The sequence below is a fragment of the Platichthys flesus genome, chromosome 14 (genome assembly GCF_949316205.1).
Source record: "Platichthys flesus chromosome 14, fPlaFle2.1, whole genome shotgun sequence".
Classification (NCBI taxonomy): Eukaryota; Metazoa; Chordata; class Actinopteri; order Pleuronectiformes; family Pleuronectidae; genus Platichthys; species Platichthys flesus.
The window spans coordinates 13,546,488-13,567,546 of NC_084958.1; the positions used below are offsets into that span (position 1 = coordinate 13,546,488).

The 21,059-nt window shown below is 43.6% G+C and overlaps 2 protein-coding genes and 1 long non-coding RNA gene across 3 annotated transcripts; 2 read left to right on the forward strand and 1 right to left on the reverse strand.

Moving 5' to 3' along the window:
* The first annotated feature begins 677 nt into the window (after window positions 1-677).
* On the forward strand, window positions 678-3,027 carry LOC133968908 (zinc finger and SCAN domain-containing protein 21-like). Its single transcript, XM_062405162.1, has 2 exons — window positions 678-1,024; window positions 1,686-3,027. Exons 1-2 carry the CDS (start codon window positions 730-732, stop codon window positions 2,639-2,641), a joined length of 1,251 nt encoding a protein of 416 aa, XP_062261146.1. The 5' UTR covers window positions 678-729; the 3' UTR covers window positions 2,642-3,027.
* Window positions 3,028-3,226: 199 nt separating this feature from the next.
* LOC133968909 (uncharacterized) lies at window positions 3,227-5,577 on the reverse strand. The gene is made up of 4 exons (XR_009924151.1): window positions 5,454-5,577; window positions 4,764-4,850; window positions 3,866-4,013; window positions 3,227-3,629 (listed from the first exon to the last, which is right to left on the reverse strand). It is a non-coding gene; the product is annotated as an uncharacterized LOC133968909 (long non-coding RNA).
* A 1,633-nt stretch (window positions 5,578-7,210) lies between these two features.
* On the forward strand, window positions 7,211-14,053 carry LOC133968363 (cullin-3-like). Its single transcript, XM_062404359.1, has 16 exons — window positions 7,211-7,249; window positions 8,503-8,691; window positions 9,013-9,126; window positions 9,436-9,596; window positions 9,717-9,831; window positions 9,926-10,154; window positions 10,295-10,440; window positions 10,531-10,707; window positions 10,794-10,964; window positions 11,080-11,187; window positions 11,390-11,514; window positions 11,598-11,694; window positions 11,802-11,936; window positions 12,051-12,237; window positions 12,388-12,533; window positions 13,084-14,053. Exons 1-16 carry the CDS (start codon window positions 7,211-7,213, stop codon window positions 13,213-13,215), a joined length of 2,271 nt encoding a protein of 756 aa, XP_062260343.1. The 3' UTR covers window positions 13,216-14,053.
* The last annotated feature ends 7,006 nt before the right edge of the window (window positions 14,054-21,059 follow it).

Here is a 21,059-nt window from a genome sequence, read left to right on the forward strand (position 1 = left end):
GCAAACTTCTGTGTCATGATCAGAGTCCAAGCCTGAAAAGCTCTATGTGTCAATATTTCCTCAGGGTCATAGCGCCACCTACTGATCAGTGTTCACGTTGTAACATTGTCTAATTGAAACAAAATTGCTCATGCTACATCAGAGCGCCTACTTAAACGGATCTATTATTCTGTATGTAATAATACTGATGGCGCCACCTACTGGCAACAGGAAATAAGCTTTGTTTTACAACTGTCATTCATTTTACATAAAGTTTTCACAGTGTGATCAGCAATTGATAGCGTTGACCGTAATTAGCAGTTAGCAGGCAAGGATCGACATCACTTGACGGACACAGGAAGGGAAGCGTTTATCATTACTGCAGTGGGCCCGTTGAGTGCTGCTTTGCAGTCCTAGAAATAGCATTCATTTTTGGTTTTACTGTCGGAGATTGTTTAATTTAATTATTGAGTATTTCTACTTCACTGTCTTAGTACTTTTAATTGTAAGTGAATATTACTTTAGTGTTTTGGTACTTTTACCTCAGTGAATGATTATATTGTTGATTATACTTTATTACTTGTTTAACAAGTACTTGTAACAGAGTATTTCTACTGTGCAGTATTAGAACTTTCGTTTCCTCTTCGTCCTCCAGTCCAGCAGGGGGCGCTGCTGGCTCGGAGTGTCTGGTTTCCTGTCGCTGGCTCTCTTTGATCGCTCCGAGACTCAGAGTGCGCAGAGAGGAGGAACATGTCCGCCGTGCAGCTGCTGCGGGTGTCGGTACACGAGCGGATCAGCGCTGCCGCTGAAGACTTCCTGCTGCAGATGGAGCAAGGAGGGGGAAAGGCTCAAGTCCCGGCGATGAGAGCGATGCTCACCGAGCGGCTAATGGCGGCGGCTGAACAGATCCTCGCGGAGTTTGAGGAAACCGTGGCAGAGAACGAAGACCGAGTGGAGCGGACAGAGCGGTCCGAGCGGGAGATCTGCCGCCAGAGGAGGCTGCTCGATGCCGCGATGAAGCCCGTGGTTCGGCTGCACAGAGCAGGTCAGTCCCTAGAGGATCCGCTCACAGGCTAACGTGAGCTAGCATTCGCTCGAGCAGCGGACTTAATACGTCACATCCTGTATCTATCTAATGCACCCGGCTGCGCCACCTCACCTGTATAATGAGGAGGATTTGATGATGTTGTGAACCATTCTGCGCCAAAAAACCTGCTGCTGTGTTGCTCATGTCTGAAACAGAAAGTAAACACACATGTCTCTGAGTTTTACCCACAGGCCTTGTCTGAAAGCAGCTGTGATAGCAATTGTTTACATTTGGGCAATGATTGATAGAAGAAACTACTGAGATCTTTAGAGGGATGAACAAATGGGTTCCTGTAGATTTCAGGGTGTCACTCAAGTAACTGATATTATATGACCTCCTCACACACAGTGTCACCTAACAAAGGGTTCACAGAACGGGGGATTTGTCGACTCGCCCTGTTCTCCTCTGTGAGTGACCTAATTGGTTTATTTGGCCTCAAATTGAAAAAAAACCTTTTTACCAGAAACCCTTTGTTTAAGGCTGCTTCCTTTATGAGCTGCGGTGTAATACCAACTGTAAACGGCCTCAACATCCCGAATGTGATCGTTCAAAAAACAGTCGACAATAAACGACACCTCTGGTAACTCTGAAATGATAAACATGTATATTTGTGTTTCAGTGTGTCCTGCAGACATTCAGCAACTGATGGTGATTAAAGAAGAGGTTCCCTCTGAGCAGCCAAAGTGGAGCCCTCTTGTGGACCAGGAGGACCCAGAGCCCCCCCACATTAAAGATGAACAGGAGGAACCGTGGACCAATCAGGATGGACAGCAGCTTCAAGGACGGGAGGAGGCTGATATCAAGTTCACATTGACTCCTGTCGCTGTGAAGGAGAGTGAAGAAGATGAAGAGAAACTTAAATCGTCAACGCTTCACCCGAGTGAGACGCAGGAGAACAGAGCAGACTGTGGAGGACCAGAAACAGCCAGGAACTCAGGTCCTGATGGACGTTTACAACCAGGTCCTGTGGACAAGAATGAAGACTCTTCTGAGACTGAAGACAGTGATATGGGATGCAAGACAGAAAAAAAAAAGCTTAGTTGCTCTGAGTGTGGTAAAAGATTTAACCAAAGGGGAAATCTAAATAAACATATGAGGAGTCATACAGGACAAAAACCGTTTTGTTGCTCTGAGTGTGGTAAAATATTTAACCAAAGGGGAAATCTAAATAATCATATGAGGATTCATACAGGAGAAAAACCGTTTAGTTGCTCTGAGTGTGGTAAAATATTTAACCAAAGGGGAAATCTAAACTTACATATGAGGATTCATACAGGAGAAAAACCGTTTAGTTGCTCTGAGTGTGGTAAAAGATTTAACCAAAGAGGCAGTCTAAAAATACATATGAGGAGTCATACAGGAGAGAAAGAGTTTTGTTGCTCTGATTGTGGTAAGAGATTTAACCTAAGGGGCAGTCTAAATAGACATATGAGGATTCATACAGGAGAAAACCCGTTTAGTTGCTCTGAGTGTGGTAAGAGATTTAACCAAAAAGGCAATCTAAATATACATATGAGGAGTCATACAGGAGAGAAATGTTTTGTTGCTCTGAGAGTGGTAAGAGATTTAACCTAAGGGGCAGTCTAAATAGACTTATGAGGAGTCATACAGGAGAGAAACTGCTTAGTTGATCTAAGTGTGGTAACAGATTTAAGATTCAGTCCCATTGTACACAGCATGTGAGGATTCATTCAGGAGAGAAGTGATTCAGTTGCAACCTTTGCTACAAAAGATTTAATAGGATTATCAGCAGCTATTCAAATTATACATATTCATAGTTCACTATTTTAGACAGACTATTAACCGTTTTTTTATGTCCCTAGATATAAAATATGATATGTACCTAATGTATCTTTTTTCATAATGTCCTTCATGTCATTTTAAGGTTTAAGTGTGTTCCTTGCACAGAATGAATGGGTGTTCTTAACTAGTTCATATGATTAAATTTAGTGTAAACAAGAGAGTGAACTCTTGACTAATGACGGTATGTATTTTGCACTGATACACAAACTTGATGTTACACATCTTAAACAATATGATATGGGTGTCCCTAGACAACCAGACCTGTGTGCTTTGCTGTGACTATAAATGACTGGAACCTCAGATAAAGAAACTGACTTCAATTACTGAGGCATTCTCTACAGAATGTTACGTGCCCATTCTACTTCAGATCCATTGGATCATTGTGTGTTTATGTTGCTTAAAGCAGAGCATTCACTGCTTTAATGTAATCAGCATCTTATCTGACAATATCATGGTGTAGAAGTGCAAGGAAATACCAATATGTTATGAACAATGTCATTTATTGGGCAAAAAACATTACATTAAGGCATCTGCTGGAAATGTTATGATCAACAATTCTCATGCAAATAAGACTTTAAAAACGCCACAAATAGTGTTTTGGAGAGGGGGGTTTCAGAGGGAGGGGGCAGCTCTGTAGAAAGGTCTGTCAATCCAGGTCTGCTGCTTGGTTTGATGGAGACATGAGGTTAGCATCAGGAGCGGACGCTGCAGGAGGGACCGTGGAGCTGAGGCACACCTGTACTGCTTCTCTTGAGAAGAACTGAAGGACACACAAACAAACCATAGTGTTAAATTATGAAGATGGTTCCCTCTGATTTTTTTGTTTTAAACATAAACGTCAGACAGGCCGCTAAAAACTAAAAATGCTGAAGCTAACAGCTACCCAACAGCAAGCTAATGCCTTCCTAAGGCTGCCAGGGAGTAGCAAGAGTAGCCTTGTAGCAAGAGAGTGTAGCTTATCACAGCCCTCACAGTTCTTCATCAGTGGAGAAGTACCTCCCCATGTTTTCATCTTCAGAGGAGTCATCCAAAGACTGTGATGCTGTTCCGGAATATGTCAGGCCCGCTGCAGCCTGCAGGGCTTGAACTCTGAGCATGCAGAGTAGGCCCTCACGTCCCGTCTCAGTAAATGCATCAGTCCTTCCTGAGAATATATGATAAAAAAAAAAAACGTCTCAATAGTGCGTTTGTACGTGTGTATGTATACACAGGGATGTATTCTCAGGTGTGTATGTATACACACGTACACACGTACAGGGCTTTCTTTTCTACAGAAATATTTTTCCTGAGTTGATGTCTCTGCTTATGCCATCTAGAATGTGAAACCAAATATATTTTTTGGTGTACCCATACAAGATGTCCAATGTAACACCAATCAAATCCAATCTACTACACTAATAACTGCATGTTTTCGGATTGTCTAACTGTGTATTTGTGTTAAAGTCAAAAGGTCAAGGCCACACTGACCTCATCTTATGGTTTCAGTTGTCAAGAGACACAGTGTCATTTATACGAGAGAAAATATGTAGAAATATGTAGACGGACACTGCACTGGTTAGCGGAGTCATACAACGCAGTGCGGTAATTCTAGTGTAGTTTTTTTTTAATAAATGGGTTATCTTTTTTTACAATCTACAAAAAGTTATCTATATATTTGGTCACAGAATGTTACACAAATAAGTTGGCATTAAAGTTGGCATCTTGCTGTCTGGCCAGTCTGACGATGCATCTGAAGCGTCCATCAAGGGCGTTCTGCAGGTAATTTGGATTGTTTGTTTCTTGTGAAGAGGAGAATAACATGAATTCATAGCAATATCAGTTTACAATCAAGCCTTTTGTGTTAAACAGAGTCAAAGGACATTGTACAACAATGACACACATTTTTCCACAGTACCTGTCGTTCACTACTGAACTTCTGACACCCATTACTGGACTGTGTCTTCCTGTAGAGTGGTGATGTTCTCAATGTTCTTTTCACAGTCTGTCAAAACAAAATTAGAGTTACAAATGTTAATGCCCCACAACCCATTGCCGATACGGTTTTATTTGCACACCACATCGGATCAAAACAAAACTGCAGTCTGTGAAACAAGCAGTTTTGGTAGATATAAGGGAAATGCTAATATTTCTACATGAAACATATTCAGTCCCTTAAGCAAAATAACAATGATGGCAGGCCGCAACCTCGATGCCTTCGTCTAGTTTGCGGAGTCTCGTGCTGCCGCCCACTGACCGATACATCATCTCTCTTTTCTGAAACTAATGGAGGCAAATTCACACAAGTAGACAGAAATAATCAGTATAAATTAAAAGGTGTAAAGATTGCTAACATTATGTTTGATGGGGGTCATCATTATACATAACAGAGGAAAACTTTGCAAATGTATTCCTTAAATTTACTTGCCTTCCTGTGGAAAAAGTTGTTTTCCCAGTTAAACAATCACAGCAGGGAAGCATGATTGATCAAAATTCTTTCAGTGTGATATTAACTTGTATGTCAGCAAGCGTACTTTGGGGATTTAATAAAAATGTATAGTTGGCACATTATATAAAATGGTGTTTCTGGTATGTAACTTAAAAGTACCTATTTAATGGTAGGATCATTTCTCTCCCTCATCTTCCTCGTGGTACGTGGATGATGGTAGTGGGCTCAACCCGGCTTCTCTTTCTCTCCAGGCTGCCCTTCCTGCTCTTCATCAAGCAAAACGTGTTCAGTCCAATCGGATGCTAAGGATCGCAGGATCCTTAGCATTAGAGGTGTAATCTAGCCGCAAATATTAATATTATATAACGTGAATAACATACACGATCACTGAACGACGCCACGGTGATTTTAACAGCACGCTGTGGCCTGGTCTTCCGCATGGCAGCGTCATAGCAACCCTCATAGCAACGATAAAAAACATTCGTGATAACTATTAAAATATTTATCATAAGCACGAACTGGCTGAAGACTGTGGACGCAAAGAGCACATTTCTCGCTAGAAATTGTGTCAGAGTGTATTTTTATGCCCAAACTAAGTTACAAAATTATATTTTTATCTGAAAAAACAAGGAATATCCGCCATGTTTTCCTCTCCGCAGACGGGAGCTTGTGCGTCACGTGACGTGAGAACGCGCCAATGCAAAACAATGGGCGGACAAAATGTTACCATCTCACACTCTGAGAGGCCAGACGGTGAGATCGTAACGTCGTTCCAAGTGGACCAACGTTGCCATTGAACGTTTTCTGATGAGACTGGGTTGTTATGACATTATAGAGCAACAATAGGGAAAACTGTTGACATTTTATTGATATGTTTACTTACCTGTTACAACAAAGGAAATCAGCAAAGGCTTATGATGAGCAGGAGACAATACACAGGCAAGTGTCAGACTACTTTGAAATAAAATAAACTCAGAACTATGTAGGGCTATTTGAATCCTCCTCATATTTGTGGAAAATGTATGAAATAAGAAGTACCCTATTTTAAAATAAATAAAAGCATATAGCTGCAGCCTAATAGCTTAAAAATATATTTTTTAGTTGGCGAAATATAAAAAAAAAAAGCGAGAGCAGGTCAGACTGGAGGCGAACACAGATGCTGAAGCTTGGTGGAGACCAACTGCAGCTTCTGCTCTGATCAAGAAGCTGCGGCGCTGATCTCTGATCAGCTGAGACCAGAGAAAATCTGTGTTTTCACTGTTTCCATAGTTGAGAAGCAGTCAGTCACTGAGAGGCTCCTTCACGTGAACTAGCTCTGATCTCACTGTGTCTCTGAGCGAGTGAGCGGGGCGGGGGGCGGAGCCAGCCAACGGACCGGTGCGCTATCTGGGAGCACACAGACACACACACTCGCCCGCTCCTGGTACTTCATGACGGCCTGATACGATGTTTTAAAAAAGTATCGTGACTTAGTCCACCACCAACATTTTCGTCTTCTCGTCAACATGTTAAAATCGTTTTAGTCAGAGTTTTTATTTTCAAAGATCCGTTTTTTTTTGGCGTGAGAAATTAGATGTGTGGCGTGAGTGCGTGTAAAAACATGCAAAAGCGTGTGTCACACGGCAAAAGCGTGAGAGTTTGGCAGCTCTGGGAATTACTCTTTGATGTAGACTTTGAACTTCCTATGATGCAAGCAGAGAAGAAGATATAGATGGTGCTAATTGAAATGGATGTTAGCCCACCCTCCAAAAAACTGACCTGTGGGGTTTGCACCTGTACGCGTAGCATACGACTCCTACAAAATTAACACATTGATAAAAAAGCAACAGGGAAGAGAGCGAAGAAAGTAAGTGACAACAACACAGCACGCTCACTGACGCAACCCTGGCACAGAAAGCTAACACCAGAAGCTAACTATGCCCAACACCACCAAAAGGAAGTTACAAGACTCGCCTGTAAGTATTTCACCGGCTCCATAGACACCAAGACACAAAATGCGATACCCGAAGCAAATGGAACTGTGCTACTGGTTCAGTGTGTTTACATTTATAAAATGTTTGGTTTGACAATGGAGTAATTGTCTGATAGGAACTAATGTTAGCATATGTAGGAAAACTTCTCCAGTTAGAGACGAGCAGACAGTAGCTAGCTTGAAGCACGCTTGGGTGCTAGCGTACTTAACGTTAGCCAAGCTGCAGTCAGCCTGCGAGTATCATTAGGGCAACGATAGCGGTGAGCTGTGTTTTATTACAGCAGGGGTTTAACCCGAGCTGTTATAGACACACTGTCATAAAGTGTTAGCTACAGAGCTAAATCTCAAAACCACAGTAAACATGTCCACGGTAACTCCAGAAGTTCCTGAACATGTATGGCGGTAGCTACCATTAAAGACACCGGGGTCCGGAGCGACTTAACTGCCTATAATTAACTTGTACAACGCACAAATAGGATGTGCTCAGCAGCACCTTGTGTGTGTATGTGGGTGGTGTTGTGCGGGGCAGCCGTCGCAGTCGCGCAGGTTCACACCGGATGCGTATTTCTCTGCGCCAGTCAGCCCCGCGATTCTGCCTTTACCGGTGGTTGTTGTATCCGTTTGATGTAGCCTAATGCCCCCCCTCTGCCTCTGTGTCCTTCTGCTTGTGTTTGTCTGTCGGTTAAGACACAACTGACAAATGAGTAAGTACATAACTGAAACTCACGATTGCAACGGATGGGCAGATGGGGAAATTTCATCATGGAAACTCCAGGAGAACAGCAGGGAAATCAGGTATAGGGAGGCATATTTGATCATATATAATAAATAATTTATATCATTTTCAAATCGATTTTCAGTGTGTTTATGGTCCGATTACCTCCTGGCGAGCGGAAAAAATAGAGCAGACACCGAAAATTTCCCTGCAGATGTTAGCCACTGTTATACAGTAGTTGCTTTCCAAACATCTTAAAATGTGAATATTTAGATCGGGGAACCCCCCCCCCCCCAAAAAAAATTCCAGGTGCTGCCCTTCAGCCTCCTGAAATTCTAGCTCAGTATTGCTTGAATCCCGGCTACGGGCCTGTGTACATGAACACAGTCCTGGGCTTTCCCAGGACATATATTCCCAAAATATTTGTGTTTTTGACAGCCTTGACATCACTGCCCTCATCTACTTAGCATGCATTTGGTAAAAATGTTTAAACACACCTTCATCTGTGTGCTCACTCGTAGAGGACGATGGATGTGGACAACATCTGGGGCGTTGTAAAGAATGCCATCCAGGAGATCCAGAGGAAGAACAACTGTGGGCTAAGCTTTGGGGAGCTGCACACGGTTGCCTACATCATGGTGCTCCACAAGCAAGGAGAGAAGCTCTACACAGGCCTGAGGGAGCTCATCACTGAGCACCTTGTCAACAAAGTAAATATATTATACTTCTCTAAGGCTGCTCTTTTTATGGATAATTTACAGAACATTCCATAATTGGTATGTGTGAAAAGGAGAAAAAAAGAGAACAATTGCCATTCCTTATTGATTAAAAACACTGTTCATTGAAGGCAAACCATGCACCTAAAGGATTGTTTCATGATGTTAAGTTTATACCTCTTTTATCAAGCATTATGTTCACAAGTTGACTGTGAGTGACCTATGGTTATCGCATTTATTAACAATTAGGTTACTCACAATCCTCTCCTCATCATTGTCCTTCATTGACCTGATCTGATGTGTTTGTATTTTCAGGTCCGGGAAGATGTCCTGAACTCTTTAAATAATAACTTTCTGCAAACAATGAATCAGGCTTGGAGTGACCATCAAACGGCCATGGTTATGATCAGAGACATCCTCATGTACATGGTGGGTATGCCTCATCTTTTGTCCCACTGAGCAAATACTATAGTAGTTATAGATTAGTAACAGTCTTCTCCACCACTATGCAGTGAAAGGTTGTTTTTTATTTACTGTCAAAAATAATTCATGAATCAAGATGATAAATAACTTCCAAATAAACTTTATATTCTTAAATATTTTCATACTCTGCATCCTAAATCTCTATACATTTATGTGAATGTAATCGAGTCAGATTGAATCAGATTCAGGCCATGGTTCGTCTATCTATACATACAGTGTCTGATGTCCTTTTCGCACCATTCTCTCATCTCCCAGGACCGAGTCTATGTTGAACAGAACAATGTGAAGAATGTGTACAACCTTGGCCTCATCATATACAGGGACCAGGTGGTTCGCTACGGCTACATTCGAGGCCACCTGCGACAGACGTTACTGGACATGATCGCACGCGAGAGGAATGGAGAGGTTGTAAATAGGTACGCAGTTCAAAAGAGTTTTTGTAATTATACGCTCTCTCCAGGATTCCTCAGGGTAAGGGTTGTTATTTTTATATTTAATGATTGCTAATATGGAGGTTGTACACTCATTCATTACAGGGGTGACATCAAAATCGCCTGCCAGATGCTAATGATTCTGGGCTTGGATGGTAGGTTTGTGTATGCGGATGACTTTGAGGGCCCTTTCTTAGATATGTCAGCTGAATTCTTTCAGGTGAGTCTGTGGTAGATTAATGGACTCCTCTTTGTTTCTATTACAAGTCTTTGTAATTAAACAACATACTATATCTGTTTGTTTGTTTTTTCAGATGGAGAGCCAGAAGCTCCTTGCTGAGAACAGTGCCAGTGTCTACATAAGGAAGGTAGAGGCCAGAATCAATGAAGAAATTGGGAGAGTCCTCCACTGCTTGGACAAGTCTACAGAAGAGTACATTGTCAAGGTGTTGGAACAGGAGCTAATTTCTAAACACATGAAGGAAGTTGTACAGATGGAGAACTCGGGCCTCGTCCATATGCTCAAGAATGGAAAGCTAGACGGTGAAAACTTTGTTTTGTACTGCATCTAATTCCAGTTTTAAAATGAAAAGCAGTTGCACCACAAGTTATTATCTTCCTGTTGGCTTTCTCCTGCATTTTCAACTGGTTTCTCATTGCTTTTCCCACTGTGTCCCTCTCAGACCTGGCATGCATGTACAAGCTGTTTACTCGCGTGCCAGACGGCCTAAAAACAATGTGTGAGTGCATGAGCTCTTACTTGAGGGAGCAAGGCAAAGCTCTGGTGTCAGAAGAGGGAGAGGGCAAGAACCCTGTCGACTATATACAGGTATGTTGATTCAACATATGTCCAAAACATTACATTTTTATTGTCAGATGACAAAGATCATATCAGTTTTCTGTAAATTTTCCTCATCAGGGCCTGCTAGACCTGAAGACCCGATTTGACCGTTTCCTCCTCGAGTCCTTCAACAATGACCGACTCTTCAAACAAACCATAGCTGGCGACTTTGAGTATTTCCTCAATCTCAGTTCTCGATCTCCGGAGTATCTATCACTCTTCATCGACGATAAGCTCAAGAAAGGAGTCAAAGGGGTATGTGACTTACAACGATTGTCTTTCTACGCCCTCCAAAAAATGTAATTGTGAATGTTCCTCTAACCCCCCCCCCCCCCCCCCAGTTAACAGAACAGGATGTGGAGTACATCCTTGAGAAGGCCATGGTGTTGTTTAGGTTCATGCAGGAGAAGGATGTATTTGAAAGGTACTATAAGCAGCACCTGTCTCGCAGGCTGCTCAGCAACAACAGTGTCTCAGACGAATCAGAGAGGAGCATGATCCATAAACTAAAGGTAAAAGTAAGAATAGCATTTGGCTGCACTCTATATGCACATCACTCATACTGTTCCTCATTATATTGCCCAGTTGGCTGATTCAAATGATTGCTCTCTGTCTTTTTCCTCTCAGACAGAATGTGGCTGTCATTTCACCTCAAAACTAGAAGGAATGTTCAGAGACATGAGCATCTCCGACACCACCATGGATGAGTTCAGGCAACACATACAAACCACGTCGGTAAGGCAGTCGGGCAGTGACAATCTTTCTAAACAGGGCACATGGAAAAAGACACATATATAACATGACACTGCACATTTCATCATATGTTTTCGGAAGAAGATCTGGACAAAGTAATTTAGTCTTAACTCGTTAGCACAGAATGTTACAGAAAGCAAACACTAGTTGTTTTGTGTGTAACCTCCCTGCTTCTCTCTCTCAGGCCTCCTTAAGTGGTGTGGACCTAATAGTTAGAGTCCTCACTACTGGCTACTGGCCCACACAGTCTGCAACCTCAACATGCACTATCCCCCCTGGTCCTACACACGCATTTGAAGTCTTTAGAAGGTAATACCCCTTTAAGTACAATCATGTTTAATACTACACACACTGGGGGCTCAATATTATTTGATCCTGTCTTTGTTTCCCAGGTTTTATCTCGCTAAGCACAGTGGCAGGCTGCTTAAACTTCAGCACCACATGGGTGGGGCAGACCTCAACACAACTTTCTACGGAGCTGTAAAAAAGGTAGAAGCAATGGTCAAAATATTGCAGTTATGCTATGTTTGGTAATATTATACTAAAATTTTGTTGGCTTTCATCAAAAATCACCTTCCTTCCCTCTTCAATTGCAGGAGGATGGTTCCGAAGTGGGTGTGGGAGGTGCCCTGGTGACGGGCTCAAACACCCGCAGGCACGTACTGCAGGTTTCCACCTTCCAGATGACTATCCTCATGCTCTTCAACAACAGGGAAAAGTGCACTTTCGAGGTGGGGGGGCACAGTGAAGCACCTTTATCTGGCTTTAATCTCTGTCGTTCTACAGGACAGAGTTTAAAACATCCTTCTTTACAACCTTTTCCCTGCTTCTGTCCTCGTCTGTAGGAGATCCTGCAGGAGACTGATATCCCCGAGCGGGAGCTAGTGAGGGCGTTGCAGTCTCTGGCCTGTGGGAAACCCACACAGCGGGTTCTCACCAAGGAGCCAAAGTCCAAGGAGATTGAAAATGGACACTTGTTTACAGTCAATGATCAGTTTACTTCAAAACTGCACAGAGTCAAAATACAGACAGGTGGGCAAAAGGATTGTGAACATCATGTTCATAAATGTAACAGGGACGTGGGAGTAGGACGGAACAGCTACGACTGCTAATATAAAACAGCACATTGAAGGTTTGTCCCCTTTCTTCCTCGAACCTCATCTCTGTTTTCTACTTTCTAAGTTGCTGCTAAACAAGGAGAATCAGACCCCGAAAGGAAAGAGACACGGCAGAAAGTGGACGATGACAGGAAGCATGAGATAGAGGCAGCCATTGTCCGAATCATGAAGTCCAGGATGAAGATGCAGCACAATGTCCTGGTGGCGGAGGTAAGCTACGCACATGATCATATGAAGTTGGGTCTTTTATAGGGCTGCAATTTAAGTCTGTTCTGATAGTCGATTAATCTATGGCTTATTGAAACGATGAATCGACTAATCAGATTATGAATCGCACAAATTCTCAATTGCTCTTAATTAGCCATCAGCTATAAAATTTAGCTGGAGGTTGATCGCGGCATTTGATGACTGACAATAAAGACATTAAACATCGACACTTCATTCAAAAATGTCTTTTAATCAACTTTGCTGCATATTAGGCTTCTGATACAAAAACAAAGAAAAAATCAAGTTTCTGTCCATTTAAAACCAAGGACAGGCGAAGTGCTAATATAAAAAATACATAATTCAAGTATCCAATTCTTTTTTCAAAACAAAAGGACAGGGAAAGTAGCAGCAATATAAACAAACAAACAATAAACAAAACTACAGTCTTCTTCGGACTGCATCATTTTGATAAAAAAAAAATCTACATCTACCTTCCATCTACGCCTGTTTAAACGTTGCCTCTTTCTTACATGTTTGTTCTTTGTGTGTTTAGGTGACTGAACACCTCCGGGCACATTTTCTCCCCAGTCCTGTGGTTATCAAGAAGCGTATAGAAGGACTCCTAGAAAGAGAATACTTGGCGAGGACACCAGAGGATCGTAAAGTGTACACCTATGTAGCATAGAAGAGAAACTGTGGTTTTGAGGAGAAACCACACCCTTGACCTTGTTAAGATACGTTTCCCATTAAAAGGACACTTTTTGTTTAAAACTCTGCATCTTTGGTCCAACTGCTTATTATTACCCTAACAGAACGAACAGGCCATACATGGACCAGCAGAGCTTAGTTTTTTTTTTACCATCACGTTTTTTTTGTCTGGTGGACAGGCTGTGCTCCTCAGGCACCCAGCACCAAACAGTGTTGCTGGAAAGGATCTCTGTACTTCAGGCATGGCTTAAGAACAGACCTTGTGTCAGTCATTTTGTCCTGCACCTTGTGGTGGTCATAAGTGGTCCTTCACGACAACAGAAACAAACTCCTCAAAATAACCACATTAAGCTCGCATAGTAATCAATCCAAACGTTTGGCTCTACTTCGAAAAAGTGGTATTCCACTGCCTGAAAACAGGCAAAGTTCACCAATCAAATGTTTCCAAGGGACCAAAAAAGTGTTGAACCTCTCTCTCTCTCTCTCTCTCTGAAACTGTCAAAGTCTCCCTCTCCCTAGAGGGATTTTCTAGCTGAAGTCTGCAATCCGTCAGGGATGATGATGAAACTCAGTCGGTTTCTGTATTTTTATGTGTTGTGACCTTTAGCAGCGCATGTGTCATCAAACTGAAGTTTGTTTTCTAAATTTCCACATGTTTTTTTCTATTTACATGTGTTCTTCTTACTATTTGTAGTGTGTTTAGCTCTCTCAGCCACCGTAGTATCAAACTAATGCAGTGTTTGTTTGATTCCATGCCCTTGTCTATGTCTGCAGTTGTCATTGACTTGCAGCCCCATCACCATATTTGCTGTGTTTGTGTGTTTGCAAAGGTAAATGTAAGGTCATAGAGCTTTTTAATCAACTTTTCAGTAGCTATGAAATAAACATATTTCTGTTTCTACAGACACCAAGCTCATTTCCAATAGTTTTCCCATATTTAACACTTTAGGTATCATAAATGCAGCAGCATGGTCTCAGTCGTTAATGTTTTATGAATTGTTCAGGCATTTTTCATGCAGTATGCTAAGGATGTTATTCATTTAACACAGTCTCCACCTCCCAATTGTGTCACTTTCAACAGAAAGATGTATAGGCTAAAGCTGAGGACCCTTGTGATGCAGTTGGTTCTGGTAAAGCTTAATTTGTTGTTAAAAAAAACAAGTAGAAAAGGTAACTATGTTTGTTTCTTTAATCCTCTCACACCATCCAAATGTGAATAGAATTGATCAGCAGATGGCGCCATTCGGCCTAGTTTTCCCAGTCCTCCCTGTCGCACTCTGGGTGCTAGTCTGTTCAGGTTTCAGTTTTCATATGAAGCTCCATTAAACATGGTTTAAAAAAGCTCAATAGCAGATAAAAAGGATAAGGATTCATTTTCATAATTTTAGTCTAACTGAGGTGATAAGAAAAAAGTGTTTGTCTCCTGCCAATATATATATCTATATATATTATTTTGAGATCAATCTCTTGTTTCAACTGGAATAATCTCCTATATCCCAAGTTTGTGGGGAACAACTAAGCCCATCCAACCCCATTGACTAGGACTACAGAAGGATGCTGTAGCTGCCATTGTCGTGGTGGTGGCCCACTGGTCTGTATCCTCACGCTGTGTTGGAGTCAAGTAGTTCGTAGACAGTCTGCAAGCTTTAGCCCATCAGTTCTGACCCTCTAAACTGTGGATTTAAAGGGCTTACATGGGGTTAAATCCCCAAGACTGGAGCCCTCAACTGCCCATTTGAGAGATTATGATCTTCAGTCTCTTATTTTCACCTCTCTGTCTTGGTGGAAACAGCAGGAAGTGTGAAGGGTGGTCATTAGAGACGGGCCTCAGCTTGATATCTCAGGGGGAATAATTTGTGCATGAGTCTCGAGGAGCTTGATTAAATAGAACAGTTCCTCATGCTGTGCTGCTAAATACTAGGGAACAAGTGGATACGATTTCGGTGCCAAAAAAATGCAACCCTAAATTGTGCACGATGAAGGAAACGGTTGCATAAATTTAAAGCACATGCGTGCATACATGAAACCTGGAGTGGTCAGATGCCTGCACATTGTTGGTCAGAGCTAGAACCTTACGCTCCATTTCTCTCTGATGATGTGAGGAAGCTGTGCTGCATCTTTAATGAGAGTCTGACATCTTTAGTGCCACTGTCTCAGTATCTGTCCTGCCAGTGCCTTCTTCATCATGACCTGCATGGCACTCACGGGGAGAACAGAGAACCCCACCCCACTGAGGCTCACAAGAGTCTGCATGCTATCCTCCATTCCCCAATTCGAAGCAGGTGCCATTTACAGTGGCCCCATGTGCAGGCGCCAATCTCTGATATCAGGAAATCACACCATGACAAATATTGTGAAGTAAGGTTCTTGCTACAGTGGCCCTAAGAGCTGAAGACACTACAAACTTAAGAAAATGACCAAATAGACAAACCACATGTGTGACAAATATTACATTACATTATTACATTGCATGTCCAAAGCAGCTTACAATTAGTAAACTCAACATTCATGAGTGGCCATTTTAAGGGTTCAGTATCTTGCCAAGGACACTTCGGCATGCAGATGGGGAATAGTTGGGATTGAACCGCCAACCTTCTTGTGGGAAAATAACCACTCGACCCCCTAGGCCACACCGCCCCAACACAACACAACCAATGACACAACCAAATACAACAGAACAGAAGTGATAATCAGATGGACAGTATTTTCTTTACTGTGTAGCTGTTGATCTGAAAAATAAATGTATATAGTCACAGACCACGGCACATGTGTACTAGACGTGTTTATTACTTTTTGGTCTCCCCTGGAATCATTTTCATTGTATTTTGAGTATTTGACATATAAGCCGTAAACTTGATCTTTTTTCTCTATTTGCAGGCGTTTTTTCCTAAGTTGAGCATGTCATGCTCTTGGGGCCACTGTACCTTGCTCTATAATATAATGACTCTGTTTGCTCACTGGCATGTAATTGATTGGTATAATGGCTTTTATAGACTCTTCATTAGCCTGTTACAGCAGTGGATCAATACAACATCATTACATGCATGATTGAACTGACTTCCAGGCATCTGCTCCAGGGCACATTGGTTTGTATTTGTAAACAGTCATAATGTCCCTCTACATACATGAACTGTAACCGAGAGGACTTATTGGCTTGTTTCATGTCATTGGCTTGTTAGTAAATGATTTAGGGAGATAAGGGAGACGTAGAATAAATCCGATGTTTTGCTATCACCCTGACGTTGAAATATGATATCATTGATGAGACATCATACTGGTTTAATGTATTGTATATAATCAGACTTTTTTAAGCAGCTTTGATAAATATATGCAAAAAAGAAAATCAGAAAACAGCCCCAAATGTAATTTGGATACAGTAAACTGTGTCTCGACTAATGTATTCATACAAATTTAAATGCCTCTCTCTGTGGATGCAGATCTTTGTGTGTGCACAAGTGTGCGTGAGCTCCAGAGGGTTGCAGGCATTGTATCTTCACCTTCCATCCCTGAGGGAGTGTCCTCCGCTGTTCACAAAACAAAGTGCCGCTGCACACAAAGGTGGAAAACATGTGTTTAACCCAATTAACCCCTGAGATTCCCTCAGTGTCTGGGTTCATTGAAGCCTGATGGGACTTAAAAACTTCCTTTGAGGTCCCACACATGGGCCGTGCGCTGAGGTCAGAGCGGCGTCTTTGTGTGCACGGGCATGTTTGTTGTGTGTGCATGCGCTGCATTGGGTCTGGATGGAGTGACTTGCTTTGTGCATGACCACTCGACCACATCCCTCACAATGGGCAGACAAATGGGGGTGACCAGCTTTTGACAGAGCATTTCACCACAGTGAGATCGTAGCAGTGGTCTATTTGTGGCATGTGGCATGTTGTTGGGAGAGGAGTTTTACCTTTTTCTTTCCTCTTTTGATAATCAAACGCAGTCACAGTTGTTCATCCCTCGCCTGCTGAACTCACCAGTGGGCTGCTGCTCTTTTTGGCTTCGCCCTCCCCTTGCTTTATTTTTAACAACCCCATTATCCCGATCTCTCCTCTGAACTAACCACCACATGTTTGTGAAAACTGATCGTGGAGCCCCAGAGTGCGACCTCCCACCCCCAGCGTCATATTTCCCAGAGCAAAGTGCGAGACAGAGCCGTAAAAGGGGGGGGGGGGGGGGTTAAGAGAAATGGAGGGAAGGGTTGATGAAAACAACAGATCTCTGCTCCCTAATCCTTTTGTGTCGCCGGTGTTAATCCATCCCTCGCAAACCCCAGCCCTGCCACCCTACCCGCACCGCTCACCCTACCTCAACCCCTGCTTCTGCACCATGTACCCGCTAGTCCCACCGCATAAACAACCGGCAGCACTACTGAAACCAATACTCCTCCCCCAGACAGTCAGGAAGACGTAAACAGCAGCCGCAGTAGCCCCCCCCGACAAACACACAACTCACGCTCAACTCTGTCCCTGCTTTCATTCTGTTCATCTTTATGACCACTGGGAGCAAAATCTCTGTTCTGGATTGCAAGCTTTGTTTGTCTGTATGCAAACATATTTTAATCTTGCATCTGCACTTCAACGTGCCTTGGATATTGCAGAATGCAGTTTTTCCCCCTTTTTCTGTGTGTTTTGCTCTCATGCTCGTCAAGCTCCCCCTTTGTTATTGCTCTGCTTTTGTTTTGGCAACTGTACATGTAATGAATGCACCAGAGAGACACACGGTGCATCCACTGGCAAGTGTTGTTGTGTCGTGGTCTTGTTTACGTGCTGTGAGGATAGAGGGGGGTGGGGGGGGGTTGGCCGTCATTGAGGGAGAGCACAGTCGTTGCTGGGGGAAGAGGAGGTTGTGTCTAATGAGGTCACACCCTGGCAACCCGGTGACTCCTCCCACCCCCCCCCCCCCCCCATCTCTCCACTTGTCCCCCCTCTGAGTGTGCCCACCCACTCCCCCTCCCCCCTCCCCCTCCCCCCTCCCCCTACCCCCCTACCCTCTGACAGAGTGAGCTCTCCGTGGTGCTGAAAGCAGAAAAACACGCTCAGGCGCCAGTAACAGTGCAGCCTGCGAAGAGAAGGCACAGGAGAGACACACAAGACAGAAACATGAAATGACTACCTGGAGCAAGAGACTCGGCTCTGAGTGTTTGGGATGATGAGTTGAGAGGCGCACGGCACGAGAGAATAGCTGTAGTGGAAGGTGGCTACAGTCGGCAGTGGGCGTGTTCTTCTTGTTGTGATCTATAGTTGGGAAGCCCGGTGTCATCTGCTTAAGCCTGACTATACCAACCTGTGTGGCTGAGCAGGACAGAGGGAGGCAGCAGGGAACGACATACCTGGAAACACACCACTCCGCTCTACCTTGGTCTCAACCTTCAGGGCGCTGCAAATGAGGATCTCTTTCACCTGTGGGACATTTTGTGCATTTGGACATATTGAAGACAGTCTGTGACGGGAGTGTAACAGAGACAGTGAGTGCCTGGGCTGCAACTGCAGGGGGAGTTTTGAAGTGTGAATGTGTCAGTGTGTGTTTGTGTCGTGCTTGCAGTTGCGGGTGCGGTCTGTTGCAACACTGCGTCTTCCTTCCGTCTCCAGAATGTGCAGATGTGTGGAGCAGTGAAGCTGACACCTGGCCTGGAGTTTGACAGCATCTGGACTGGAGGGGGTGCATCTCCCTTTTCTTCCCAGGGGAGGGGGCACCGTGCTGGGCACCCAATGGCTCAGCTCCCCTCTAGCACCAGAATCATCCTGGGTCACAGGGACTCCTTCTAGCAAGCCACTCAGTTGGACCATACAATGGATGGAAGTCTTTGTGGATTTAAGTGGAATAGTGCACTGGTGCTCCAGCATAGGTCAGAGTTCACTAGCGTGCACTGGACTCATCAGGGGAAGACAGAAGACACATTGGTCCACAAATCTGAAGGGACACAGCCCCATTGTGAGTATGCATCATCGAGCTTGTCGCTATACAACAATGACCCACAAACCCACAAACCCACAAAGAATCATGCCCATGCAAATGTATGCAAATGCAAATGTATGCAAAAGTTTTTTTTTCTCAACTCAAGACAACATAGAAATAACAAAGCAATGCAGCCAATTGTTTTTGTGTGTGTCTGAAATTACAGATGAACCTTTACATGGTCATCACACTGCACTGATGTGTCCCACACATTTTTGACACCAGACAATTGGCCTTGCAATCTTTTTGACATTGTGTCTCTATAATGTTCACGCTGCCCCTCCTCCTCTGACATGGCTGCCTGGAAACATAATCACTGTGCCACTGCCATTTACTTTTAAAGCAAAGTGCACCTCTGTTTTCTAACTGTTGCAGCCAATGTCAACTGGGGCAGGGGGGGAGGGGGGAGAGGTAAGACAGAAAAATATGGAAACGCATCAAGTGAGGGGAAAGAGCAATAAGAAGACAGCTTTGATGGAAATCTAAGTTGCTGAGGGGACAGGTTTTTATCGAGATGAGTATAAAATAAAACATTTACAACAATGACCCACAGGAGGACAATCCAATGTGAAAGGCTTGGTTGGTAAAAACAGTGTCATAAACAAGCTGATTCCAGTGCAGAGTGCTGCTGCAGGCTTACAGGGATTAGGCAGGCAAGCTTAATTCCGCTCAAACAGTGTTTGAACTGTGCCTTCCCTTTGCTGCACCCTCTACACATCCAGCCGGTGCATCTTGTCTCTCCTCAGAAACCACGGTTTATTTTCTTTGTACAGCTTCAGATCTCTGACTGTGGCTGTGCATTGGCGATAAGACCTGACAATCAGGGGGGAAATCTCAACACTCCTTGACACCAGGATTCTGTGCCGTGATTTTAGCTCTTCCCTGAGACGGTGGTTCTGTCTGTCGGCTCTTATCACTCTTCTCCTCATGCTTGTAAAAACCCATGCTGAGGCATGCTGAGGATGCGTCGTGGTGAGTGGAACTGGCAGATAAACCCGCTGACCTCAGTCCCATGCTGGACCTATTGATAGCCAGACATGAGGTGGAGGGATGCCGAGGATGACCAGACAATGGCCGCTCTCTCATGCCCTGCAATCTCCATCTGGCTGCCCTCCAAGCCCTCCCCTCGCTGCCCTTGCCTGCCCACACACACATACACACACAAAAACATACATACAGCTATCACAAGCCCCCTCCCCCTCCCTACTCACACTCAGTGCTTCTCTCACACGTAAACAGCCATGAGTCTTAGGCTGATCTGAAAACACTGACCTACATAAAAGCATTCACTGTTTTCTTCTCTTCCACTACTGGCGTATCCACTTTCACATTTGGATCGTGCACATTGTACATACTCTGTTTATTGCATTTGCACGGGTGGTAGGGCACGAGCATGCCATACATGCATGCACAAATTAAACTGCTACACACTATGGTTTGATCTTAAGTGGCTGCAAACGTTGATTCTTTTAACTGATTGAATCACATGACGATTTTGCCGATGTGAATGTTTCAACAAAGAGGCTCTTCCTCGCAGCAACATCCGGGCTGTTTTTCTCGTATATGACAGTGATGTCTGCATAAGTCTTTTTTTACAAAGATCAAAGGCTGCGACGAACACTCGAACTCACGGAAACTCAGGAGATTATTTTTAGATCTGAAACACAAGATGATGATGGTATCTTTAAAACCACGCATCACAGTCGAGGAAGATTGCTCATTTCATCTCTGCGGTTTGTCCCAGGAGGGCTGTATTTTCACATCTGTGCCCGACACATTACAACTGTGGAGGATGAAAGCCTCTCTCCAGTTTTACTCAGACACTCTTAAAGCCAGTAATTTCCGCCAGCAAATGTGCAAACACAACTGAGA

What these genes read in the sequence shown, in the direction of transcription:
- LOC133968908 (XM_062405162.1), top strand. Translation starts at nt 730, where the DNA reads ATGTCCGCCGTGCAGCTGCTGCGGGTGTCGGTACACGAGCGGATCAGC. An exon ending in GGTTCGGCTGCACAGAGCAG is followed by an intron (nt 1,025 to 1,685) that starts GTCAGTCCCTAG and finishes TTTGTGTTTCAG; the next exon opens with TGTGTCCTGCAGACATTCAG.
- LOC133968363 (XM_062404359.1), top strand. Translation starts at nt 7,211, where the DNA reads ATGCCCAACACCACCAAAAGGAAGTTACAAGACTCGCCT. An exon ending in CAAGAATGGAAAGCTAGACG is followed by an intron (nt 10,155 to 10,294) that starts GTGAAAACTTTG and finishes TGTCCCTCTCAG; the next exon opens with ACCTGGCATGCATGTACAAG. An exon ending in GGGAAAAGTGCACTTTCGAG is followed by an intron (nt 11,937 to 12,050) that starts GTGGGGGGGCAC and finishes CCTCGTCTGTAG; the next exon opens with GAGATCCTGCAGGAGACTGA.